General features: G+C 56.5%; 3 protein-coding genes across 3 annotated transcripts in view; 2 read left to right on the forward strand and 1 right to left on the reverse strand.

The window, feature by feature from the left end:
- The window catches only part of DDB1 (damage specific DNA binding protein 1), a 13,834-nt gene extending 317 nt beyond the window's left edge, over nt 1–13,517 (forward strand). Inside the window, exons 2-27 of the mRNA XM_042832275.1 lie at nt 679–827; nt 911–1,027; nt 1,461–1,682; nt 3,581–3,695; nt 3,785–3,882; nt 4,883–5,041; nt 5,427–5,510; nt 5,853–5,969; nt 6,304–6,406; nt 6,538–6,613; nt 6,702–6,810; nt 6,982–7,160; nt 7,258–7,421; nt 7,507–7,614; nt 7,961–8,168; nt 8,601–8,696; nt 8,896–9,007; nt 9,204–9,327; nt 9,636–9,800; nt 10,130–10,224; nt 10,381–10,551; nt 11,541–11,650; nt 11,810–11,979; nt 12,167–12,269; nt 12,611–12,734; nt 12,857–13,517. Of these exons, the coding sequence (XP_042688209.1) occupies nt 679–827; nt 911–1,027; nt 1,461–1,682; nt 3,581–3,695; nt 3,785–3,882; nt 4,883–5,041; nt 5,427–5,510; nt 5,853–5,969; nt 6,304–6,406; nt 6,538–6,613; nt 6,702–6,810; nt 6,982–7,160; nt 7,258–7,421; nt 7,507–7,614; nt 7,961–8,168; nt 8,601–8,696; nt 8,896–9,007; nt 9,204–9,327; nt 9,636–9,800; nt 10,130–10,224; nt 10,381–10,551; nt 11,541–11,650; nt 11,810–11,979; nt 12,167–12,269; nt 12,611–12,734; nt 12,857–12,940 (3,362 nt within the window). The 3' untranslated portion in view covers nt 12,941–13,517. The remainder of the gene's footprint in view (nt 1–678; nt 828–910; nt 1,028–1,460; nt 1,683–3,580; nt 3,696–3,784; nt 3,883–4,882; nt 5,042–5,426; nt 5,511–5,852; nt 5,970–6,303; nt 6,407–6,537; nt 6,614–6,701; nt 6,811–6,981; nt 7,161–7,257; nt 7,422–7,506; nt 7,615–7,960; nt 8,169–8,600; nt 8,697–8,895; nt 9,008–9,203; nt 9,328–9,635; nt 9,801–10,129; nt 10,225–10,380; nt 10,552–11,540; nt 11,651–11,809; nt 11,980–12,166; nt 12,270–12,610; nt 12,735–12,856) is intronic.
- A 1,658-nt stretch (nt 13,518–15,175) lies between these two features.
- VWCE (von Willebrand factor C and EGF domains) lies at nt 15,176–20,131 on the forward strand. The gene is given in 20 exon segments (XM_042832480.1): nt 15,176–15,342; nt 15,685–15,779; nt 15,848–15,937; nt 16,036–16,164; nt 16,247–16,363; nt 16,432–16,548; nt 16,750–16,878; nt 16,949–17,229; nt 17,313–17,406; nt 17,469–17,551; nt 17,714–17,746; nt 17,748–17,859; nt 17,862–18,212; nt 18,336–18,421; nt 18,723–18,819; nt 18,892–18,974; nt 19,051–19,141; nt 19,345–19,427; nt 19,506–19,584; nt 19,694–20,131. Coding segments are annotated over 20 exon segments (2,604 nt in total). The 5' UTR covers nt 15,176–15,232; the 3' UTR covers nt 20,038–20,131.
- A 3,168-nt stretch (nt 20,132–23,299) lies between these two features.
- PGA5 (pepsinogen A5) lies at nt 23,300–25,409 on the reverse strand. The gene is made up of 9 exons (XM_042832265.1): nt 25,326–25,409; nt 25,007–25,163; nt 24,801–24,918; nt 24,563–24,681; nt 24,259–24,458; nt 24,021–24,137; nt 23,812–23,950; nt 23,601–23,693; nt 23,300–23,474 (listed from the first exon to the last, which is right to left on the reverse strand). Exons 1-9 carry the CDS (start codon nt 25,382–25,384, stop codon nt 23,325–23,327), a joined length of 1,152 nt encoding a protein of 383 aa, XP_042688199.1. The 5' UTR covers nt 25,385–25,409; the 3' UTR covers nt 23,300–23,324.
- Between the last annotated feature and the right edge of the window lie 324 nt (nt 25,410–25,733).

Raw genomic sequence — 25,733 nt, forward strand, 5'->3', positions numbered from 1 at the left:
CCCCCCCCCCCCCCCCCCCCCCCCCCCCCCCCCGGGCGCCCGCCCCGCGGTTGTGGGGAGATCAGGTCAGCGAGTGATTGGGGTGTTGTGGGGAAGTGAGATCAGTGAGGAACTGGGAGTGTTGTGGGTAGATGGTTGCGCTGAGATGGGAGGGACATTATGGAGGTCTGGAGGTGAAATGATGCTCCTGGATGGTGTTTGTGGGGAGCCCAGGGGTGCAGGGGGACCCTGGGGTTTGTGGGTGCAAGGAGGGTTCTGGGAATGTCCAGTAGTTATCCAGTGGTTGGCATTGGGGTTGATGCGGTGGAGTGAGGGGTACCAGGGTATGTGTCTGGGGTTGCCTTGAGGTTCTAGGGGGGTGTGAAGGGCTAGATGGGATATTGGGCTGTTTTTTTTGACAGGAGAGATAGTAGAGGGCTTGGAGAGGGGCAGGGTGTTTCCCTGGAAGCTGCTGGGCTTCAAAGGTGGGGGATAGAGCTGAGCAGAGCAGTGGGGTTTTGCTCTTCAGGGGTGCATTGGGGAGAGGTCTTCTCCTTTGTTCAGGTTTCTGGAGCTTGTGAAGCTGGTCGCAGTGGGGCTGGCAGGACTTTGAGTGCTGGAAGCTGAGTTTGGGCTAGGGAGGGCATCAACAGGGCCCCAGGGTTTGAAGCTGACGATCCATCTCTTTCCTTACCCCAGGACACTTCACCTCCGCAGAGGACCTGAACCTGCTGATCGCCAAGAACACACGCCTGGAGATCTATGTGGTGACAGCTGAGGGGCTGCGGCCTGTCAAGGAGGTGGGCATGTATGGCAAGACTGCCGTCATGGAGCTCTTCCGCCCCAAAGTGAGTGTGCTGGGGATGGGGGGTGGCTCCTTGCAACCTCTCAGAACCCCTGTGACCCTCCCTCCTTCCTTCCCTTCCTGCAGGGGGAGAGCAAGGATCTGCTTTTCATCCTGACAGCCAAGTACAACGCCTGCATCCTGGAGTACAAGCAGAATGGTGACAATATTGACATTATAACCCGTGCCCATGGAAATGTGCAGGTGAGCCTTGCTAGCACACCTACTCAAGTTAAAATCTTTCTGAGAGGGTTAGGGATCCATTTGTGGGTGCCAATCCTGGGGACTGGTTTTTTGTTGCTCATCAGTCAAACGATTTAAACGGTTTCCATCAGCTGTCAAACCAAGCTATTTTCTATCTTTTTCCAGGCTTGCTGTTAGTGAAGCTGAGCAGGGGATTATGGTCAGGAGGTGTAAGTGGGCACATCCTGTCAGTGTGTTTGGAAATAAGCACTTAATCTTCGTGCTTTGTGGTTCTGCCTCGTTACATAGGGGGGTTGATATCAGCTACTTCCAGCTGGGGCCGTGGGTGATAAGAGCACTGGATTTCCATTGGGTGGGCTCTGCTCGAGTGTATCAAAGCATTTCACAGCTCGCTGCTTTTTCTCTTGCCCACCTCCGTGGATCTCCCCTTCAGGATCGCATCGGTCGTCCCTCAGAGACCGGTATCATCGGCATCATCGACCCAGAGTGCCGGATGATTGGCCTGCGGCTCTACGATGGCCTCTTCAAGGTCATCCCCCTGGACCGTGAGAACAAGGAGCTGAAGGCTTTTAACATCCGCCTGGAGGAGCTCCAAGTCATCGACGTGAAGTTCCTCTATGGCTGTCAGGCCCCAACCATCTGCTTCGTCTATCAGGTACCTTGTTCTCGTTCCTGAAATCGGTGTTTCCAAGGGTCTTCCAAAGGGGTTGAAGCGTTGGCAGTGTCCTGAAGCTTGCTCAAAGCAATGCTGTAAGAATGGGTGGGCAGAGCTAGAGATGCTTCTGGCTCCCACAGGCTTGTTTTGTAGCTGAAGGAAGTCTTCCTGGGCCAGCACAGGATGGTGGTGTGAATTCAGTTCATTTTCACTGCAGCTCTTAGTTCTCATAGAATCAAAAAATGGCCAGGGATGGAAGGCACCTCAAGGATCATGAATCTCCAACCCCCTGCCACATGCAGGGCCAACCTCCACATACAATACTAGACCAGGCTGCCCAGGGCCCCATCCAATCTGGCCTTGAACACCTCCAGGGACGAGGCATCCACAGCCTTTCTGGGCAGCTGTTCCAGCACCTCACCACTCTCTCTGTGAAGAACTTCCCCTTGACATCCAACCTAAATCTTCCTTTCTTCAACTTAAAACCATTTCCCCTTGTCCTGCAGTTATCTACCCTTTCAAGGAGTTGAGTCCCCCTTCTGTTTATAGGCTTCTTTTGCCATGTGGCAGCAGCACTCTCCTTCCTCAGAATCATGGAATGCTTGGGTTAGAAGAGACTTACAAGCCCACTCAGCCCAACCACTGGTGTGGACGGGGTTGCCCAAGGTCCCATCCAGCCTGGCCTTGAGCACCTTCAGTGGTGGGGCATCAGCACAAGCCACAGCTCTCCCTTGTCATCTGAACCAGCTTTCAGAACACGTGGCAGTGCTGTTTCTGTCTGAATGAGGAATGTGTGTGTGTGGAGTCTTTATCCCCCACACCCACATCGACTTTGAGGTTTGAAATAAAGCTCAGCCCATCCTCGCTCCAGATCTATGCAGCAAGGGTGGCTGGTGATGCTTTCTGGCTTTGAATTGCATAATGGGTGAGCTCCTCAGAGCCAAGAAACCTGATGGTGGTGTGCAGCTCTGAGAAGATCTGCATATCTGCATGGATTTGATTGGTGTTGCTGCTGTCTGGGGAAACTGAGGCAGAGCACAACTGTGATTTGGCCAAAATCTTAAACTCAGTGTTAGAGTTTAGGCAGAAGCACGAGTTTCCACTTAGTCCCCAGAGGTATCATAAAGGAAGAACTTGATCTCCACACTTAGTCAGCAAGTGAAAAAGGTCTTGTCCCACAGGATCTGACATTTCCATGCTATAACCTGGTCTGGAAGGAAATGTGTTAGTGATTTGTTCATTTTAAGCAGGTACTGTACAAATAAAGAGTAAATGAGTGCCTCTGTGTCTGTCAGCTGCGTTTCATCCTTACAGCCGGGTGAGATGTGAGTTCTGTCTGACTCATGAGGCGTTACGTAAAGCACTGGGGTTAGGCTGTCCCTGGGAGCCTGACTCTGTACGTGGAGGCGGAATGTATCCAAGCTGCTGCTCTGTCTGATTCCTTCTCAGTTTGTTAATCATTATCACGGGATTTGGATCAAGGAGAATAGCAGCGAGTGTCTGAGATAATCTTTGTGTAGGTTTGAAACCAGAGGAGGATACCACAGAGATGAGCAAGCTTATTAAAAAAAAAACACAACGCAAAAGGCTTAAGAACTGCTGTTGTAAGGAATAAAAAGGTCCAGAAATGCCAAAGTGGTGTTAACAATTCCTTTGCCATTTAATGGTCCCACTTCAGCTGTAAAATGGACAGGATGTGCTCCAGCTGTGCTAGTTCCTCCTCTCCTGCACATCTGTTTCTCCTGCTGGCTTCCCCTTCTCAGTCAGCTGGCGCTGCCCTTCTTGCAGCACTGGACTGAGTTCTCTGCAGGCTGTTCCTCAGCTGGACCTCAGGAGCCTCTGCTGCAGCGACATGAGGTTGTTATGTGTTGATGTGATGTTTGTGCCTCCTCTTTCAGGACCCTCAGGGTCGCCACGTCAAAACGTACGAGGTGTCCCTGCGTGAGAAGGAGTTTAACAAAGGTCCTTGGAAGCAGGAGAACGTCGAGGCCGAAGCCTCCATGGTCATTGCAGGTTAGTCCTGCTGCACGTGGTGTCTTTCCTTCCTTTTCACTCTCAGTTATGCTGCACAGGTTCACTGATAAGACTTCTCCCCTGCGCAGTGCCAGAGCCTTTTGGAGGCGCAATCATCATTGGGCAGGAGTCCATTACCTATCACAATGGAGATAAATACCTGGCTATAGCTCCACCCATCATCAAGGTAACACCTTAACTGTGCATTTCCTAACTTACTCCTGCTACAGACACTACTGAAATTCCCAGCTGAACGTCCTCTCTGAATCTAGCAGATTTTCAGTTGCCCGCTGGTTGAATTATTATTGCTAAAAATCCTTGCTGTGTGTAATAAATGGTGCAAGTAAGAAAGCTTTCTCATTTGAAGGCTTTTGGTGACTTTGGACCTAGTGATAGTAGGTGCTTGTCAGTCTGTTTATCTCTCCAGAACAGCTTGTGGCTTCCCAGGAGTCTGTAAGCTGGAACCTTCTACTGTGTTAGTGATGGTGGGTCTCTGTATGGCAGTGACCATTGTTGTGCTGTGCTCAGAAATCCTAACCTGGGAGGGTGCTGAGCCGCTCTGGTTCAGGAATTTCATCTGTTCTTAACTTTAGCTGTAGCCTAGTAGAGCCCCTTGCAGAGATTTGGTGAGTGTCAGTGTTCTGCCCCGTGCCCAGTCTGCATTCTGGGGTCTGAGGGATATTTGTGATCCCTGTAGTGATGGCAGTGCATGCCTGCACTGGAGTACATGGCTCTGTGGAGTTCCTGGAAATGGTGCAAGAAAGCTGAAATCTTGTTGGGGCCCCAGAGAAAAAGATTAATTAGGAGGTGGTTTGGACACTGGTCCAGGCCAGAGCCTGGTTTCAGTTCAGGCAGTGAGAGATATGAACGAGCCCCTTGGAGACTCAAGTCCATGTGAGTGTGGTTGGGGCACTTGTTCAAGGGGAAAAAGACTGACAGAGTTGGTGACAGAGCTTGAACCTGTGGTTTTGTCGGAGGGCTGGGCCAGTTCCCACATTCAAATGGTGCAGGAAGCACAGATGGCACAGCTGAGGTGCTGCTCAGGGCTGAAAGAGGGCCTTAGCCATGACCAAAAGGTCCTTTCTAGGCAAATCCGTGCAGAGGAGCGCCCTGTGCAGGATTTAGCTGTGGCTTCGTGCCTCTCTGGAGTTGTTTCAGCGGCTTCCTAACAATTCCTTTGCATGCAGCAAAGCACAATTGTGTGCCACAACCGTGTGGATCCCAACGGGTCCCGTTACTTGCTGGGGGACATGGAAGGACGTCTCTTCATGCTGCTTCTGGAGAAGGAGGAGCAAATGGATGGCACAGTCACCCTGAAGGACTTGCGTGTGGAACTGCTTGGTGAGGTAGGACGCCGCTGCACCACCTGCAGTGTCCCTGCCACTTCTCACTGGGGCCAGGGGGCTCTGCAGGATGCAGGTGCTCTGCAGGTGCCAAAGAGTGGAAGTAGCTTCTCTGTGGAGCACAGACTGGGTGATGTTTTTCTCTCCACAGCTGTCAGCTCTGAGCTTTCAGCTGCCAGATGTGGGCAGTTTCCTGTCTGGCCACCTGATTTTCGTCTTGCACGCTATGCCTCAGAGATGTTTGGATTCTCTGTGGGTTCTCTAAAGGGATCAAATTTCCCTCCCCGTGCTTTTCTATTACACTGCGTTCAGATGTGATCCTTGGGGAGCGTGGCAGTGCCCTTTTCATCTTCTCATGGTGGTTCACCTGCACCTTCTCAATTCCCAGACATCCATTGCAGAGTGCTTGACCTACCTGGACAACGGCGTGGTGTTTGTTGGCTCTCGGCTTGGGGATTCCCAGCTTGTGAAGGTGAGTGGTGGCGTTCCTCCGGCTTAGTCCTGCATTCAAACAGGATTTTATACGTGCTTGCTTTCATCCTGGCCTCAAGAGCGATCAAACATTGAAATGCACAGCCCAAGGATGCTGTGAGTCACCCCACTGGAGCTGTTAAAGAAGTGTGGCACTGTGGGATGTGGTTCGTGGGTACAGTGGGGATGGGTTGGAGTTGGACTTGATGATCTTAGAGGTCTTTTCCAGCCTTTATGATTCTATTAGATATGCAAATACGTGGGGAGAAATTTTCTTTTCCCTACATTCTTTATGCTCACTGGGCCCTTCTTGTTGGAAACTGATGGTTGTGTTTGTTCATAGCTCAACGTGGACAGCAATGAGCAAGGCTCCTATGTAGTGGCTATGGAGACCTTCACCAACCTCGGTCCTATTGTTGATATGTGTGTGGTAGACCTGGAGAGACAAGGCCAAGGGCAGGTAATGTTGGCTCCAGCTCGCCTTTCTCTGTGCTAGGGATGTCTGGTTCTGGCAGATGTGCATGGTGTGTTCACTGAAGGAAGGGACTGTGATTCATTTATCAGGGATTTAAGGCTCGTCCTGGTGCAGGGAAGGTTTTGAGGTCTTGCTCTGGGTGGGAAGGCTCCTGTTTTCACAAGGAAGGGTTTTCTTTCCTGCGCTGGGGAAGGGTCAACAGCCAAAGAGCTTCCTTTGAGAAGCATGGATGATAAGGATCCCAACTTCCCCTGAGCCTGTCACTGCAAGGAAGCGTGGGGAGGCTTCCCCAGTTGGTAAATGCCTGCTTTTCCTCCAGCTGGTCACATGCTCGGGTGCCTTTAAAGAGGGTTCACTACGGATCATCCGGAACGGCATTGGGATTCATGAGCATGCCAGCATTGACCTGCCAGGAATTAAAGGTGTGTGAGTTGGTTCATTCTTTCATATACAACCCACCAAGTGGGGACATACCTCACGGCTGGGCTGTGGGCAGGGGTCTTGCACCCCCTTTTGGATTATTCACTGTGAGCATGTGGTCTTTCTGTTGCAGGCTTGTGGCCCCTGAGGTCAGATTCTCATCGTGAGATGGACAATATGCTGGTGCTGTCCTTTGTTGGCCAGACCAGGTGAGGTGGGGTTAAGGCCATGCCAGGCTCTCAGCCTGATACAACAGGATTGGAGCATGATACAAGAGATTTTCTCTTTCCCTTCTAGGGTTCTTATGTTAAATGGAGAAGAGGTAGAAGAAACGGAGCTCACAGGATTTGTGGATGATCAGCAGACCTTCTTCTGTGGCAACGTGGCACATCAGCAGTTGATCCAGGTAATGCCTCTTCCAGAGATGCTTTTCCTGTTGTGATTTCATAGCCCTTCTTGGCTGTGGGTTATTTAGATCTCTGCTGCTCATCAGGGTAAGGTCTGCAGCACTCCCCTGGGCTGATGGCAGACAGGAGGTGTTGTTCAGGCTCTGAGCAGAGGTGTTTTCTCTCCTCAGATCACCTCTGCCTCTGTGAGACTGGTCAGTCAGGAGCCCAAAGCCCTCGTGAGCGAGTGGAAAGAGCCCAACGGGAAGAACATCAGCGTGGCTTCCTGTAACAGCAACCAGGTGGTGGTGGCTGTGGGACGAGCCCTCTACTACCTGGAGATCCGACCCCAGGAGCTCAGGCAGATCAAGTAGGTGCCCGTCTCTCTTCCTGGCCCAAGGGTTCACAGCCTTGTCGCCTTCAGGCTTCCTGATTGACACTTCAATCTGATTTTTGCTTCCTGCCAGCTGCACCGAAATGGAGCATGAAGTTGCCTGCCTGGACATCACTCCTTTGGGGGACACTAATGGCATGTCCCCTCTGTGTGCCATCGGACTCTGGACTGATATCTCCGCCCGCATCCTAAAGCTTCCTTCCTTTGAACTGCTGCACAAAGAGATGCTAGGAGGAGGTAGGGCTCTCCTGGGACTGCTGGCAGCAGAGACTGACCTGGTGGAGCCACACGTGGCATCAGCCTTCTCTTCTGCTCCCTGCAGAGATTATCCCTCGCTCCATCCTGATGACAACCTTCGAGAGCAGCCATTACCTTCTGTGTGCACTGGGGGACGGTGCTCTCTTCTACTTTGGGCTCAGCCTCGAGACAGGTGACTACAGGGCCTAGCAGCTAGTGGGCTGCTTGGGAGGGAGTTTGGATTTGTGCTCACTTGCTTGTGGTACTTCTTTTTTTTTTAATCCCCATTCTTCTGGAGGAGATCTGTCTCTCCCAAGTTTTTTCAGTAGTTCCTTCTTCCTCGCTATGGCAGGGTGGGGATTGGCTGTGGGCACTGTAAGTGGAATTCTCCAGGGGACTGTGAAGAAAGGAACCTGATGCTTGCATCCACTTCTTTGCTGACAGCAGGATGCATTCCTTCACGCTCATTTCCTGCCAGCATGTCACGGCCACGTAGCTCTGTGCTGCCCTGCTCCCAACCTGCTGTTCCTTTCCTGCAGGCTTGCTGAGTGACCGTAAGAAGGTGACCCTTGGCACTCAGCCCACAGTCCTGAGGACTTTCCGCTCCCTGTCCACCACCAATGTGTTCGCCTGCTCTGACCGCCCCACCGTCATCTACAGCAGCAACCACAAGCTGGTCTTCTCCAACGTCAACCTGAAGGAGGTGAACTACATGTGTCCCCTCAACTCCGATGGGTATCCTGACAGGTGAGCCCGCCCCACGGCACGGCTTGAGGGAACTTGGGACTCTGTGTTGGCACAGACTGCATGAGAATGTCCTGCTCAGGCCTGGTGGTACATCAACCTTGTCCAGAGGATGTGCCTGCCTGGCACTGACTGATCAAGGGAGGGCCTTCTTCATAGATACTCTTGCAGTGTATGACAGTCCTGGCCTGAGTACTCTCAGGGCACTCCTTCGTCCTTTGTACCGTTGGTGGATTCTCACGTGAGATGTTTGAGGTCTTAAGCATTTATGTCTCTCTCTGCGTCAGTAGCTGTAGAAACTGCCCTAATCTGACTGATGTGCAGTGCAGGAAGGGAACCTTGATCAGCAGTTTGGGGGTGAGGAGAAGAAGGGAGATTCTTGGCTTCACCACTGGCCTTGCAAGCCCTGTTGCTCACAGTTTTCCTCCTTTACAGCTTAGCATTGGCTAATAACAGCACGCTGACAATTGGCACCATTGATGAGATCCAGAAGCTGCATATCCGCACGGTTCCCCTCTATGAATCACCCAGGTGAGCTGAGAGTTTAGTTTTGGGGCCTGTGCTCTGCCATGGGGAGAGCCTACTCTGTTGTGGGCTTGGTTAGCAAGCAGGCCGAATCAGTGGCTTCTTGCTGAGAGTGGTCAGTGCAAGAGAGCAGTTCTGTTCTTGTTGCCACACCATGGAGCAGCCCATCCTGGTATCTCTGCTCATACTGCTCTTTGTCCTGCAGGAAGATCTGCTACCAAGAGGTATCACAGTGTTTTGGTGTGCTCTCAAGTCGTATCGAGGTGCAAGACGCCAGCGGGGGCACCACTGCACTCAGACCCAGTGCCAGCACCCAGGTGAGGGGGCATCTGCCAGCTGATGCCTGAGCTGTGTTTACTGTAGCTACTCAGCCAAACCACAGGTTTGTGCAGGTTTTCCTGTTGCTCAGGCCTAGGGAGCTCCTCCCCACTCATCCCCCTGGTCCCCAGTTTTCTCAGCCTGCATGTACATGCCAAGTAGCACAAGGATGTGACACATCTTTCTGTGTCCCAGGCCCTATCTAGCAGCGTGAGTACCAGCAAGCTGTTCTCCAGCAGCACAGCACCACACGAGACGTCCTTTGGAGAGGAGGTGGAGGTGCACAACCTGCTCATCATTGATCAGCACACTTTCGAAGGTACCAGCCCCACGTGCTTTCCAAATTCTGCTTGGTTGTCCATCAGCATGTGGCTAAGAGCCGCACAGTCCTGTGATCTCACACGTTCCCTTCGTTGAAGTGTTTTTCCTCCATCATCGGCCATCCAGCATCAGCCAAAGGGTGTAGGTTTGAGGTGTAGTGATTGGTGGCACAGGGCAGTGAGGGGATCACCAGACTCTGCACTTTGTTCAGTTTTAGAGCTTTTAGCTGCTCTTCCCGTGCGTGGAGGTGCTGCCTGCTGGCCCCCAAGGGACCCAGCTGTTTCTGTCTTTCCCTCTTTGCAACAGTGCTTCATGCTCACCAGTTCCTACAAAACGAATACGCCCTTAGCCTGGTCTCCTGCAAGCTTGGCAAAGACCCAAACACCTACTTCATCGTGGGTACTGCCATGGTGTATCCTGAGGAGGCAGAGCCAAAGCAGGGCCGCATTGTCGTCTTCCACTACTCTGACGGTAAGAGCAAAGGCTTCTTGTCTGGCCAAGTCCAGCTGCTTGAGGGCAATCAGAGAGATCTAAGCAGGTTCTGCAGGGCTTTGTCACTCAGCTGTGGGCTGTCACAGCACGTCCTCTCCTCCCCAGCTGCCAGAGAAGCCCAGGACTCCCTCACCAGAGTCACATTCTGGGATTTGCTTTCCGTTGTCCTCCCATTCCTGCACTGCTTGCCCACAGATCCTCTGAGGCAGTGAGCAGCGTTGCTTGTAGCAGCTTGTGCGAACCCTCCGTGGTTTGTCGGCCCTGGGAGCACGGTGCAAATAACTGGGTGTGCTGTGGATTGATTGCAGGCAAGCTGCAGAGCCTGGCTGAGAAGGAAGTGAAGGGAGCTGTGTATTCCATGGTGGAGTTCAACGGGAAGCTGTTAGCCAGCATCAACAGCACGGTAGGGCCCTCGTGAGACTGCAGCTTCCTTCCCGAGCATGTGTCAGAGCTGGGAGCTGTTCCAGCTGTGTGGCTGTCAGCTGGGTCTGTTGGCAGTGTGTCTTGGCTGGCATAGGTGTGAGTCCCAGCTCAGAGTCTCGTCCCTTCCTTCCTCCAGGTGCGCCTGTATGAGTGGACAGCCGAGAAGGAGCTGCGCACGGAGTGCAACCATTACAACAACATCATGGCTCTCTACCTGAAGACCAAAGGAGACTTCATCCTTGTGGGAGATTTGATGCGGTCGGTCCTGCTCCTTGCCTACAAGCCCATGGAAGGAAACTTTGAAGAGGTATCAGTGCTGTTGGGTATTAGATTTGCAGTTGTTTAGGTCAGAAAAGACCTTCTTATCAAGTCCAACTGTCAACTTGTCTGCTGAGTCCCATCGCTCAGCCATGTCCCTTAGTGTCATTTAGAATCAGAGTCATTTAGGATGAAAAAGACCTTCAAGAAACAAAAGAACTCCACTTCTCCCATCACTTCACATGCATAGAAAGATGCTGTGATTTATCAGACAGTTCCAGAGGTACTGTGCGTTTTCTGACAGCCATCAACACAAGAGGGGTTGACTGAACTGCAGGTGTGTTAGTTTCTGTAATGGTATCAAGCTGTTAAATGTTAGAATGAGACAACTTAGTGTTACAAGTGTTGGGGCTTCAATAGATGTATCCTTCATGGAGTTCAGTTGGTCAGAGGTGCTGGGGGTCCACGCTAATTGTTCCATTAGGCTTCAGGCAAGTGGAGCAGTGCTGAAGATGGAAAATGGAGGAACCTGGCTCAGCCCACCTCACCAGCCCTTTGAAGACAAGGGCGTAGGGTTGTGCTCAGATGACAGGACTACCTGGTGACATTCTTCTAGACAGACCCCTGTCTTCTTGGAGGAACAGATCCCAGGCTTTCGGGAGGCTGGGCTGTGTGTCAGCTGCTGGGGAACTGCAGGCCTGCAGTGCGTGCCAGGAGGGGGGAGCTGCCCGACGCTGTGCACTTGGGGAGGCTTATTGAGACTGGCTGCATCAGTCAGCAAATGCAGCGTAGCTGAGAGTCAGACCGGGCGCTGGGGCCATCTGTGCACCTGTGCGATTGGCTGCAGCACGGTCTGGCCTCATTTGCCCTGGCATCATCCAAGCGCAGCTCAGGCCAGCGCCATCTTCCCGAAGGCAGTTTGTGCTGTTGGCTCAGCAGAGAAGTCAGACTCTTTTGTGAGTCGTGCCTCACTCTCAAATGGGGCTGCTGAGTGGGATGAAGATGCGCTTCGCTGCCCCTCCTCGTGTCCCTTTGCAGATTGCCCGGGACTTCAATCCAAACTGGATGAGTGCCGTAGAGATTCTGGACGACGACAACTTCTTGGGAGCAGAGAACGCTTTCAACCTGTTTGTGTGCCAGAAGGACAGGTGGGCTGGCAGGAAGGGAGCCGTAGCAGTACATGGCAAGAGGGATGGGGCGTGTGTTGGGCAGGAGAATGGACAGAAGGATGCCCAGCTCTGAGATGGGATTTGGGGGAGCTCTCCTGCGCCCCCCACACAGACTGAGCAGAGTGCTTTGGCTTGCAGTGCTGCCACGACTGACGAGGAGCGCCAGCACTTGCAGGAGGTGGGGCTGTCCCACTTGGGAGAGTTTGTCAATGTCTTCTGTCACGGCTCCCTGGTCATGCAGAACCTGGGCGAGACGTCCACACCAACACAGGGCTCCGTTCTCTTCGGCACAGTCAACGGCATGATAGGTGAGGGGCAGGGAGCACCCTGGCCTGAGATTCCTTGTGTTTCTTCTTCTCCCCACCCTTGTCCCAGCCCTGTCAGGGAGCAGCCTCCGACTGCAGTCCTGCCCTTCTCTGCCTGCTGGCAGCTGCAGCAGTGTGGTCCTAGGACCTGCAAGATGCTGACCTCGCACCGCCCTGTTTTCCTTTATAGGGCTGGTAACCTCGCTGTCAGAGAGCTGGTACAACCTCCTGCTGGACATGCAGAACAGGCTGAATAAAGTCATCAAGAGCGTGGGCAAGATCGAGCACTCCTTATATCCTTCTGTGGTCCAACTGGGAGCCTATGCCAGCGGGTGCTGGGGGCTGTCTTGTGAATTAAAGCACATCTTGCAGGGCTTGAGGACAAACTGGGCTTTGCAGTAGTGCAAATGTTGGTTTGTCTCTGATCCCAGGAGATGGCTGTGCTTGAGGAACTGCGTGCAATAATGTCGAGTTCCCAAGATCTTCCTTGCCACACTTTTAGGGCTGTTTTCCAGACCAGTTCTGTGAGGCAGCATGGTCAGTCTGCCTCAAGCTGCCCAGCAGAGAGGCTTTTTGTCTGGACAGGGTGGGATTGATGTCACTCCATGTGGATTTGGCTCCTTGACAGTGCCACCTGGAGATCATTTCACACTGAGCGCAAGACAGAGCCAGCTACTGGCTTCATTGATGGTGACCTGATCGAAAGCTTCCTGGACATCAGCAGGCCCAAGATGCAGGAGGTGGTGGCAAACCTGCAGGTGAGGGGCGACCCCACAGATGGGGACACTGCTCAGAAATGGAGGCTGTGCTAAACCCTAAACACACGTCCTGCTGTTTCTCCGTCACCTACAGGTGTTGTCATGCTTTTCTCTCTCTGCAGATTGACGACGGCAGTGGGATGAAGAGGGAGGCCACTGTGGACGACCTGATCAAGATTGTGGAGGAGCTGACCCGCATCCACTAGCAGGATTTGGGGCTTTTTCCTGACACCTTCCTCCACGTAGAGCAAGGGGCTTCCTTCCCCTGCCTGGCTGCACTCAGTGCCGGCAGCAGCCCTTGCCTGAGGGGAGGTGCCTGAAGGAGAGCTGTTTGTTAGGGATCTGGGGGCACCTTGCTGTTGCCAGCTTGGATTCACCAATCCTACGGACTCGACCAGTGCTGGGCGTTGCTGGTTGCTCTCGCTGGGTGACGCACAGCACTGCCCTTGCCTGGGTTCATGCTTTGCTATTGTTTTGTTTGTTTGTTTTTCTGCTTTCGTTTTTGATTCTTTTTTGATCCATGGTGGGTTTTGTTGGGGTTTTTTTTGTTTGTTTGTTTTTGGAAGAGGAAGCAAAGCTGCCTCAAGCGTGAGGGCTGGAGGAGGCATCTGGGGCAGGTGAGATCTGTGGGCCCAGAGCATTTCTCTGCGAAGGAAGCGGAGGGGGACAGCAGGACAGCACGCTCCTCTCCCTCCACAGCACCTCTGGCTCGCTCAGGGAGGGAATTTCTGGGAAGTTCAATTCGTTTGTGGAGTTTTACCAAATAAAGTAGTCCAAACAGAATGGGGTGCCCGCTGGTGCTGCCACGCTCCACTAAGCATCACAGTTGCATGGGATTCACAGAATCACACAGAATGGCCCAGGTTGGAAGGGACCTCAAGGATCATGGAGCTCCAACCCCCCTGCCACAGGCAAGGCCAAAAACTTCCCCATTTAATACTAGACCAGTCTGCCCAGGGCCCCATCCAACCTGGCCTTGAACATCTCCAGGGACAGGGGAGCATCCACAGAGTCTCTGGGCAGCCTGTTCAGTACCTCACCACTCTCATAGTAAAGAACTCAAGGATTGCTTCAACTTAAGGATTCCTGCATTCCCTGGTGCAGCAGGGGCAGGGAGTACAGAGCTAGGAGCTGGAAGGGCACAATCAAGTCGGGCTCCATGCAGAATGGGGTCCTGCCCCTCCATTCTCTGCATGTGAAATAGATTAATCATTATCCTGGCCTCCATTTGGCTCTGAGCTGCTCTGGCTTGCTGCTGTCCTGATTGCTGAGCAGTTGCCAAAATGCACGTGAGGGAGCTGAGGAGTCCCCAGCTGCCCTCTTCCCCATTGGAACCCATGGGGTTAACAGAGCCCCCACAGATATTATCCCACACTTAGGAGGCTCTGTGCCACCAGAGGAGGGGAGAACAGCACAGGACCCCAGACTGGATCCTTTCTTCTTGCTATGCAACTCAGGTTTTGCTCCAAAAGCTGCACGTGTGCATGCACACCATGGTCCCATGCTAGCACAAGTTTTTTTTCCCTATGTTCCTCCTTTCCTGAAGCAGCTAAGAGGTGGGCAGCATTCTAAAGTCGTGTGTGTGTTTCCAGCAGCCCTGAGCTGGTGGGCAAGCCTTAGGTGTGGGAAGAATCTGATCCACCTGGAGCAGGCTGTTGTTTGGGATGGGAGAAGTTAACTGACCCTCCACAGGCACCTTTCCTTTGCTGGAGGGCTCAGGATCTGTGCTTGGCCCTTCTCCCTCCCTAAAAGCAAACCCGGGGTGGCAGGTGCCACGCTCTCAACCTCCCTCCAGCCAGCATTTGATGACGCCCTGGGGTCACGCTGCAGGGGAAGACTGGGGCTGCAGGCAGAGGGTCACCCCAGTGCTGTGCTGCAGGGAATGCTCTTTGCTCTGCACCGTCAATCATTTACCTGCCCTTCACCTTTGCTTCAGCCCCCGGCCGGGCGCAGGGAGGTTCGGGATGGAGGGGTTTCAGCCCCCACGGAGGCCCTCGCCGCGCCCTTCCCCACTGCACTTTGGCTCCTCTATCTGCTGCGTGCTCCTCTTTGGTGGGTCCCCGTGCAGGGCTGGGAAGGCAGCCCAGTGCCGCCAGGAGGAGGAGGAGGAGGAGGGGTGGGGAGAGGCCAGCCCGGAGCTCTGCCAGATGTGGGAAAGGAGAAAGCAGGGGGGACGCTGAGCTCCTTTCTCCCCCCTCCAAAGAGTGGGGACCCCCTCCCTCGGGGAGGAGGAGGAGAAGGTCGGTGGCGCTGAGGCCGAAGTGCGGCGAGGGCGCGAGGCTCGGCTCGAGCATCCCCACGCTCGTTCTCCCGCGCTGGGGCAGAGGAGGATCGGGGCCCCCCGGCGCGCCCCGCTCTGCCTCCCTCCACCCCCCGCATTGTTCCCGGCCCGGCGGGCGGGAGGAGGAGCAGGGCCAAGGGCCAGCATGCGGTAGGCGCCCCGTGCTGCAAGGCAGGCAGGAAGGCAGCGCTGGGAGCGTGCCGCCGGAACCGCTGGCATGTTGGTCGTGCTGCTCGTCCGGGCTGCCTGTGTGTCCCTGCTCCTCCCGGGCGGGCAGGGCAGGGTGTACTCCGGGAGGAAGAAGCCGGCCAGCTTTGCCGTGGAGAGGTAGCCTGCCCCCCTTTTCCTTATCCCTACCCCAGCTGCACCTGGCGATGGCGGCGTGCAGCGTCCTGCCCACGTGCGCCCCATCCACTACCGCGGATGGTAACCCTCGCGGGCTGCCTCTCCCCACGTCTCCGTCCTGCCCAGAGATGCCTCTCCACCACCCCTCCGTCCCACCGCATCCCGCAGTCATCCCGTTGTACCCCGAGACCCTTTCCTCAGATCCGTGCTGCTGCATCGTCGGCACTCCAGCTCCCTCACGTCCCCATCCCCGGTCCCCCATCGCCTCCTCACGTCCGTGGGGCTCGGCAAAGGGTGACCTCCTCCTTCGCCGCCCGCTCCCAGGCGCCACGTGGGGCCCCACATCTGCTTCTCGGCTTTCGGCAGCGGATGTTGCCCCGGCTGGATGCTGGCTCCGGGCAGCGGGCAGTGCATCCTGCGTGAGTACGGGCGCCGGGGATGGCACCGGGTGGGAGTCCCCGCGCCCTCACGTTCCCGCGCCCCGCAGCGCTCTGCTCCTTTGGCTGCGGCAGCGGCTTCTGCATTGCACCCAACCTCTGCTCGTGCCCCGATGGAGAGCGGGGCGTCACCTGCCCAGGTAGGGCCCCATCCCCTCCATGTGCCACGGAGCCGAGGGCGCACAGTTGGCTTCCAGGGCGCCCCCGGTGTCCCGCAGAGCTACTCTTTGCCTTCCAGAGCCGCTGGGGAGCTGCGGGGAGTACGGCTGCGACCTCTCCTGTAACCACGGTGGGTGCCAGGAGGTGGCCCGCGTCTGCCCCCTCGGCTTCTCCATGGTGGAGACGGACGCCGGCGTCCGCTGCAATGGTGAGCTGGGGGGAGCGAGGTGTGGCCGGAGGGGGGTTCCCAGCGTTCTCCAGCTCCCAGCTCCGTCCCTTCTCGCCCGCAGACATCAACGAGTGCCTGAGCGCTGCCTGCGAGGGGCTGTGCGTCAACACCGAGGGCGGCTTCGTCTGCGAGTGCGGCCCCGGCATGCAGCTCGCCGCCAACCGCCACAGCTGCCAGGGTCCGTGGGGTCAGGGGCTGGGGAGGGCCGCTCAGCTGAGGCGCTGAGCCTCAGCCTCTGCCTGACAGATACTGACGAGTGCCTGGCCACGCCGTGCCAGCACCGCTGCAAGAACAGCATGGGCAGCTACCGCTGCTCCTGCCGTCCTGGCTACCACCTCCATGGGAACCAGCACACCTGCGTGGGTGAGTGCTGCACGCGGGCTTGGATGCCCGCTGCCACGGGCTGCACCACGACAGCTCCCCATGCACCGTCACCCCTCCCCTACGTGCCGGCACCACGACTCCCCCCCACGTGGTGGAAACCCGACCCTGCTATGTGCCTGTGCTGTGCTCAGTGCCACGGGTGACACCGCTGGGGACACCAGTGTGTTCCACATCCCCCAGATGTCAACGAGTGCCGGCAGCCGGGTGAGCGCCGTGCCTGCCAGCATGCCTGCCACAACACACTGGGCAGCTTCCTCTGCTCCTGCCGGCCTGGCTACCGGCTCAGCAGGGACAGGGTGTCCTGTGAAGGTAACTGCCTGTTCCTCCACGTGGGAACCCCCAAAATCCCCATGCTGATGCCTTTCCCCTTCCCTCCCAGGCTTCCCCAAGGCCATCCTGGCACCCTCGCCCATCCTGCAGTCCTTGCAGCACCCCCCCACGCATATCCTACTCCCTCCCGGAGCTGGGGGACCCCGCCTGCTCCCCTCTCCTCACCTCCCTGCCGCGGCACCAGGCACATCCATTCCTCCCTCCCCTCACGATGCCATCGATCTGCCCCCTGGGACTCCCACATCAGCTCCTCTCTGCTGGCATCGTGGGGCTCCCCAGGAGCCAGGCACTCGCTGGAACGAGCCAGGGTGCCAGAGCTGCAGCTGCCAGGTGAGTGTTCCACATACCTGCATCCACACATCTCCATATCCCCACATCCCCGTGCTGTGCCTGAGCTGTGCCCACCCCAGCAGGGAGGCCAAGTGGTGTGCGAGGCCATCACCTGCCTCATACCGTGCTCCCACCCTCTGCCCGCCCCGGCTGGAGGCTGCTGTCCCAGCTGCACAGGTGAGCCCTGGCCCCCCCATTCCTGTGCCCCCCTGTGGCCTGCTCTGACTCCTGGCTCGCAGGCTGCCTGAGCAACGGGGTGGCCCACACTGAGGGAGAAGTCTTCACTCCATCAGATGGAAACTGCACCATCTGCATGTGCCTGGTGAGTGCTGTGCAATGGGACAGGGCTGGGGGCAGTCCTCCAGTCCTGTCCCGGATGCACATGACATTGATGGGACACACTGGGATCCAAATGATGCACTGCCACGTGCCAGAACTGACATCCATTGCTCATCCCATGACCTCCCCACATTCCTCTCTGCAGGCTGGCAATATCTCCTGCATCTCCCCCGAGTGCCCCCCCAGGCTCCTGCCCCAGCGCCTCACCCCCCAACTGCTGCTCCTGCCAGCCAGGTGGGGTCCTGCCAGAGATTGAGTGGCTGTGGGTGGCTGTGCCACACGCATGGGGTCCTGGGGGGGCTCAGCTCCCCATCTCAGCCCTCGTTGCCTCCCTCCTGCCCAGCAAAATGTAGCTTCCATGGCCAGACCTACGCGCACGGAGCCCGCTTCAGCTTGGATGGGGACGAGTGCACTACCTGTGTCTGCCGGGTGGGTCCGGGGCACTTCTTATTGTCCCGTGAGTGGCAAAGAGCTGCTGAGTGATGCTCCCTTCTCCCCACAGAACGGAGAGGTGGAGTGCTCTTTTGCCCCGTGCCCAGTGCTGGATTGTCCCCAGCACCAGAGGCAGCTGCATCCCGGGCAGTGCTGCTTCAGCTGCAAGGACCCCCCCGCGCCCCTCGGGTGAGCTGGGGTGTGGGGCACCAGTTGGGAGAAATGGAACTGGGGATGCATTGCCACAGGGTTCAGGTGGTGTTTGTGTACCCACATGTGGCAGAAAGTGACAGGATGAGGTGCCCTCTCCCCAGCCATGTCCATGTCCCCACCAGGCTGCTTCGTGGATGACAATGGGGTAGAGTTTCCCATTGGACAGATTTGGTCTCCAGGTGATCCCTGTGAGTTATGCGTATGCCAGGTGAATGACAATCTACTCTGTTTCACTCCTCCTACCTGTTCCCATCTCTGTCTCCATCCCCATCCCTTCTGTGTCCCCATCCCCTGTCCTCATGCCTTGCCTTGCATCTCTGGGGTTGGCTCAGGGAAGGATGGAGGGTCTCTGTCCAGCTGCCTCCTGCCTTGGCCATGCTTCAGCTTCTGCTCTTCTGCCATCCCCAGCTCCACAGGCTTTCCACCCCCCCCGTACTGTGTTAAAGCTCCCCCGCTGCGGGTTCAGCCTGTATGGCTTCAAGGTCTGTGCCACTTGTTCCCCCTCGCAGGCTGATGGCTCGGTGAGCTGCAAGCGGACAGATTGCGTGGAGACATGCCCCTACCCCATCCACATCCCGGGGCAGTGCTGCCCCGACTGCTCAGCAGGTGATGGGGACAGCAAGGGACAGGGTGACGACACAGGACTGCAGGCACTGCAACCCCACTCTCAACCCATAGGATGCACCTACATGGGGCGGATCTTCTACAACAACGAGACCTTCCCGTCACTCCTGGACCCCTGCCTCAGCTGCATCTGCCTGGTGAGGCATGTGGACTTTGGGGTGTGGGCATTTGGGCACCCTGACCCACTAATGCCCAGCCCCCACCTCTCCCCAGCTGGGCTCAGTGGCCTGCTCGCCCGTGGACTGCGCCATCTTCTGCACCTACCCCTTCCACCCCGAGGGCGAGTGCTGCCCTGTCTGTAAAGGTGAAATGGGAACTTGGGGACAGGGGGACGTGGGGACACAGGGACATGAGGACAGAAAGACGTGGGGACACGAGAACATGGGGACATGAGTACATGTGGGTGTGGGGATGCAGGGACGAAGGGGACAGGGGGACATAGGGATGTGAGGACACAGGGACACAAGGATGTGTCCCCCACCCCTGCTCCGAGCACTGTCCCCCTAGACTGCAACTATGAGGGCAGGAAAGTGGTGAATGGGCAAAGCTTCAGCCCCGAGGGCCGGCCCTGCATCCGCTGTACCTGCCAGGTGAGCTCACGCCTCCTTCTTCCTTGCACTCCTCATCCCCCTCATCCTCCTCATCACCCTCTTCCTGCTGTGCCACAGCTCGGGGAGGTGAGCTGCGAGGAGAGGCCATGTCCTCAGTCATGCACTGAGCCCACTGCCTGCTGCCCACGTTGCCAAGGTACCACCTCTGTATGTGGGTGCCCCAACCTGGCTCTTGTCCCCAGTGTGGGATGCAGGAATTTTAGGGGGGGATAAAGCTAAATGTGGGCATCTCTCTCTCTCTGCAGCAGACAGCCTTCTGCAGAACAGTGACGCATCTCCACTTCTGTCCCCATCCCCAACCCCACAGCCATCATCCCTGTCTTCATCTCCATCCCCATCTCCATCCCCATCCTTGTCCCCATCACCCTCCCATGAGGGCACACCCCAGACCCCCCGCCACCGCCTGGCCCAGGTCCTGCTCCACACCAACCCCCTCAGCCCTTCTCTGGGGGGGGAGCCCCCTCCCAACACCCCGAGCCCCCCATTGGGCTGCCCTGGTAAGGCCACAGGATCCCCAGCCCTCAGCAGCAGCCCCAGCTCAAGGCAGGACACTCAGGAACAGCCTGGGGACGCGGACATGGACACATAGAATCACCCACACCTGGAGGAGGAGGAGGAGGAAGGCTGCTGGATTAGCGGGCCTGGCTGGCCAGGCACAGCTGAAGATGGGGCACTGAGGTGCGCAGTGGATGCGCCGAGCAACCAGAGGTGGTGACACATCCTTGGGCAGTGGGCACAGGGACCCCCAGTCCTTCACCACTCCATGGTGCCAGAGGCTATGGGGCTGGGGTGCCAGTGCTCTTCCACCCCCCAATAAAGTTACCCCAGTATTTAACGCTCCAGGCTCCTCCTTGTATGCACCCAGCCCAGCCCCACTTGTTGTTGGGGACACGAAGAACTGTGCAGCTCTTAGGGATCTTATCGCTCTCTACAGCGAAGAGGAGGTAATTACCTCAAAGGAGGTAATTAGCAAAAGGGCAAGAGATGACGGCCTTAAACTGCGCCAGGGGAGGGTCAGGCTGGATATTAGGAAATATTCCTATCAAAGAGTGGTGCTGTGTTGGCACAGGGTGCCCAGGAGGTGGTGGACTCACCACACCTGGAGGCGTTTGAGAACCATGGAGATGTGGCACTGGGGGACATGGTCAGTTGGCACGGTGGGGATTCAACAGGATGGTCTTAAAGGTCTTTTCCAACCTTTATGGTTCTGTGATTCTGTGACTGGTGTGCCTTAGGCGGTGAGCACCAGCCACACCATGCTGTTGGCTCTGCCAAAGACACTGTAGTAGCGATGCAGGAAGATGTTGCCAAGGATCCATAGCTCACCAGTGGCCATGGGCAGGGCATAGGCTTCAAAGCCACTCATGCAGGAGCCATCCTCCATCTGGAGGGGATGGGGATGTGGTGAGTGGTGGGCAGCCCGTGGGAACGGTGTGCTGGGGCTTGGGACTCACCTGGAGCATGTAGGACTGGGTTGGCAGCGGGAATTGAGTGCCGGTGATGACAAAGACGATAGACAAAGATGGGCAGAATGGAGCTGCATCTCACTGTGTGCTGCCATGGAGGTGACAGCCACCACTGTCCTGTCCCTGCCTTCATCCCCATGTGCTTACCAGACCACTGGGGCTGCGTGTGGCTCCCATCTTACACTGGATGTGGCGCACGCTGAGACCAGGGCCTGCTGCTGTCCAGGATGGCATGGCAGCCATGGATGCAGGCGATGGGGAGGCATGCATGGCGAATCTGGAGGCACGGCATGTCCCTTAGGCAGGCTGTCATCCTGGTGACAAGTTCCCCTACCCATGCCACATCCCAGCACTACCTGTCCACCTTGATTTGCCGGTAGGTTTGGGCAGTCAGTGGGATCCAGCTCAGGTTCCCGGTGAAGTGGCAAGTGTTGATGCCACCGAAGAGCACAAAGCTGCCATTTCGCTCATCACTGTGGAAGTGGGGTGCCCATGGGGTGCCAGTGCCCTTCCAGAGCAGAATTCTGCTCCCAGGTGGGAGCTGTGCATGCCTTGGGGTCAGCCCAACGCGAAGCTTTCACCATTGGTCATGCTTTGGCCCCAAGTGTGTCGGAGTTTGCCTACGTGCTGCTGGTACTTACGGGGTGAGGTAGATGGAGAAGAGGTCCTGAGCCACCAGGCCTTGGCTCATCATGTTGTCAAACAGCGAAGTAGCACCGGAGGAGGCGATGTGGGGAAAAGCCAGTCCCAGGAAACCATCAAAGGGCATGTGGACGAAGAAGGAGCCGGGCTCCCACTGGCTCAGCCCAACCATCTGGTTCTGCACCCAACCTGATGGGGAAAGCTTGAGGTGCACCACATCTCCCCCCACCCTGTGCCCCCTGGATGCTCACCGTGACAGTGTCGTAGGCCAGCACGCCAGCCATGCTGCCAGCACCATAGCATGGTCACACTGCGGTGGGTGGAGGAACGAGCCGGGTCGAAGCGTTGGTGGTTGGCTGCCTCAGGAGGTGGGAAGGGTGGGGGAGAGAGCTGAGCAGGACAGGAGGGCTTCAGTCTTCCATAGTGACAGCGTTCAGCTGCCAATGCAGGGCCTGTTGGAGGCTTCCACTGCCCCCTGCCCACAGAATCCCCCAGGCACTGGGGTCCTGCCAAGCCCCTCACGCTCACATCCATGTAGTTTTCCAAGAGCTCCATGGTGGTGGTGCGGCGATGCTCGACTGCTGGGGAGAGGGCTTGCTGCAGCAGGAGCTCCCCCAGCACCCCGCTGTCCTGCAGCACTCTGCTCTGTCTTCCTGCTGCAAGATGACCCTGTGGGAATCATGGAATCACAGAAACACCAAGGTTGGAAAAGACCTACAAGATCATCCAGTCCAACCATCCACCTATCACCAAGAGTTCTCACTAAACCATGTCCCCCAAAACAAAATCCAAACGTTCCTTGAACACGTTATCAGAACAGAAAGCAACAGAATATACACAATGGATTGCTGTAACTGGAGCTGTCACTGCACTGCACCTGTCCTGGAAGGACTGCAGCTGAGCACAGCGACAACCACAGGGATCCCACCATGACCACCAGTGTTCCCTACTTTGTCATCAGGGTGTGGGTGGCTACTGCCAGCCCCATCAGCCACAGCCACCTCATGGCACAGGGATGCAGTGCTGCACTGTGGGGTGCCTACCCTTAAATCACAGCACACAGAGGCACTCCCAGATGAGGCATGCCAGCACCCTGATAAACCAGCACTTTCATCCCACTTGGGGACACTTGCTGGCCACCTGCTACCTCGGCACTGGGCCCCTGACACCTATCAGCTTCCTGCTGTCATGCCACTGCCCTCTGTCACTTATAGGCTGCCCTCTGCCTTGTTTGGAGATGTGGGGTGTTTGCACAGCTGGGTGAACCACAGGGAGCTGGGGGATGCAGTGGCACCCAGGTGGCAGCAAGCAGCATCACCAGCACCATCCTTAGATGAATCCCATCCCTGGGATGAATCTTCTGATTGTCCCTTCTGTGCACAGGAGACATGTGTGGCTTGCTGGAGGCTGGGGATGAACCAACTGGGAGCGGCCAGGGACTCAATGCTGGTGCTGCCAACAGGAGCCAGCGAGCCATGTGCCAGGAACAAACACAGTTTAGGAGAGCCCTGCCAGCATGGTGATGGTTTTGTCCTGGACCCTGGATACTTGTGGCCAGCAAGCATCACGGTGGGGGGAAACAAAGGGCCCCACCAGCAGGAGGAGCCCAGCCTGACATCATCCGCACCATGGAGATGCTGCAGCCTGACCTGACCCTTTCCCAGAGAAACTCAACACATGAATGCGTTTCCAAGGCTTTATTGTGCTCAGTGACAGCAGCAGCCTGAAAGAAAAAGTGGGGTCTGGCCCAGCCAGGGGCTGAAGGGGCTCAGGACAGGGGAGAGAACCCCAGTGCGTTGTTGCTCCTGTCGAAGATCACATAGTACTTGCGGATGAAGACATCGCCGAGGATCCACAGCTCACCCGACTCAGTGGGGACGCCCATGCTTTCGATGCCAAGGCTGCAGGCCCCGTCCTCCTGTGGGCAAGGATGGAGACCATCACCAACTGCCCAGGACACCCAGAAGAGTCCATCCCCACCCCTATCTCCATTTCCATCCCATCCCCACCCCTATGCCCCTCACCACCCCCATGGGGTGCTCACGTTCAGCACGTAGGCGCTGGCTGGCAGGCTGAAGGCATAGCCATTGATACGGAAGGTGATATCAGGCAGTTTGCTGATGTCATCACAGCTGATCTGTTGGGAATATGGGGTCAGTGGCCCCTCTGGAACCACGTGTCCTGGAACCATGGCAGGACCTTGGCCTTCAGGGAGGATCCTGAGTCCTGTGGGTCCCCAGGACCTCCTGCCTCACCTCGTCATCAGAGCTGATACCCAGGTCACTGATGACACGATTGTAGGCATCTTCGGGCATGACTAGCAGTGAGGTGCCAGTATCCACGATGGCCTGGCAGGTGAGGAGGCAGGCGGCGTACTTCTCGCCAATGGTGACCCTGCACGGAGCCCAGAGGTGAGATACGGGATGTCACCACCCTCACCCTGTCCCATCACTGCCAACAATACCTGTCCATGGTGATCTGCCAGTAGGTTTCAGCAGAGAGTGGGACCCAGTAGATGCCTTTGGAGGTGAAATTTGGGTCGATGCCACCAAAGAGAACAAAGCTGCCTGATTCCCCATCCCTGTAGGAGCAGCCATTAGGTACAGCGGTCCCACGGCCCAGGATCCCCACAGCATCGAGGGGATGTGATGCTGAAGCCTCCAAGGGACCCTCAAGGAGACAACCTTCTCTGTGGGACCTACTTGCTCAGATAGACGGAGAAGAGGTCCTGGGACACCAGGTGCCGGTTCATCATGTTGTCGAAGACAGGGGTGGCCCCAGAGGAGGAGATGCTGGGGAAGGCCAGGCCCAGGATGCCATCAAAGTTGCAGTAGTAGAAGAAGTAGCCAGGCTCACTCTCAGACAGCCCAAAGATCTGATTTTCGACATCGATGCTCGAGACCTGGTAGGAGAGATGGGGAGAGCAGGATGAGCTGGGTTGGGGCATGTGGCATCCCCATGTCCCCACGTCCCGTGACACAAGCAGCTGGATCGCTGCTGCCTTACAGTCACAGTGTCATAGCCAAGGATGCCACTCATGCTGCCGGTGCCGTAGGCGATGTAGATGGTTTCGTTGGTGCTCACGTAGGTGGAGGACTTGTAGGGGTTGAAACGATTGTGGTTGCCTGCAGGTGTGAGAGAGGAATGGTCACAGCCCATCCCACCCTTGGGCACTGAAGGCAAGGTGACAACACGTGGCAAAAGGGGGCGCCATCCACCAGCCCTCAGGGAGAGGGATACTCACTGCAGGCCAAGCTTTTGCAATACACAGAGGGCACCCACAGGTTGGAGGAGCCAGTGTCGAAGATGACAGTGAAGTCCTGCGACGGGGTGCCGATGGAGATGGTGCCATAGTACGAAGCCTGTGGAAGGAGGTTAGGGGGATAGGAAGGTGATGAGAGAGTTGGTGAGGGGCTGGTAGCCCTTGGGTTGTGGCTGCCCCCTGCTCACATCCATGTAGTTCGTCATGGGCTCATAGGATTCAGTGGCAGTAAAGACATGGTTGTATTTGGAGGCTGGGTTGTAGGGATGCTTCTTCAGGAAATCTTCCAGCAAGCCATGCTCCTTCAGCTGCTTCCGCAGGGACTTTCCCTTCTGCAGCGGGATCCTGAGGTGTGGGAGAGATCAGGCTCAGGGCAGGGATGGAGATCAGGGCACAGAAGTTTGGGGGACACCCATGCTGTGCCTTGGCTGTGGCTATGGCTGGGCACTTCTAGCTGCCCCCTGTCCTTGTTGAGCCCCATCACATACCCACCGCCACACTGCTCACCTGCGGATGTCGCATTGGGCCAGGGCAACCAAGCTGAGGAGCAGGAGCAGCTTCATCATGGTTCCCTGTGGCAAGTTGCTGATACCAACGGTGAAGTGCCAATGTGCCGGGTGCCCCAATTGAGTTCCTTATATACAGCTCACGGTTGTTTGGCCAGCAGCCCCGATAAGAAAGGCAAACGGCCATGTGGAAGTTATCACAATGTCCGCAGAGGACACCAGGGGAATGTCAAGGTGATGGCTTGCCATCCCCTCCACTGGGGCACCGGATGCTTAGGGAAGGCTCAGGCCCCAGGGGAAACACATCCCAGCGTCCTGCAGTGCCGTGGGGAGGCCCAGGTAAATGCTGGTCTGATTGCAGACATGGAGGATGAAACTGGGACCAATTAGGGGATGAAAGTGGGACCCA

This window comes from Centrocercus urophasianus, unplaced genomic scaffold (genome assembly GCF_019232065.1).
Source record: "Centrocercus urophasianus isolate 14NV4802_14NV808 unplaced genomic scaffold, USGS_Curo_1.0 seq_1053, whole genome shotgun sequence".
In the NCBI taxonomy this organism is placed as follows: domain Eukaryota; kingdom Metazoa; phylum Chordata; class Aves; order Galliformes; family Phasianidae; genus Centrocercus; species Centrocercus urophasianus.

What these genes read in the sequence shown, in the direction of transcription:
- PGA5 (XM_042832265.1), bottom strand. Translation starts at nt 25,384, where the DNA reads ATGATGAAGCTGCTCCTGCTCCTCAGCTTGGTTGCCCTGGCCCAATGC. An exon ending in TGGCAGATCACCATGGACAG is followed by an intron (nt 23,951 to 24,020) that starts GTATTGTTGGCA and finishes GGCTCCGTGCAG; the next exon opens with GGTCACCATTGGCGAGAAGT. An exon ending in GTATCAGCTCTGATGACGAG is followed by an intron (nt 23,694 to 23,811) that starts GTGAGGCAGGAG and finishes TATTCCCAACAG; the next exon opens with ATCAGCTGTGATGACATCAG.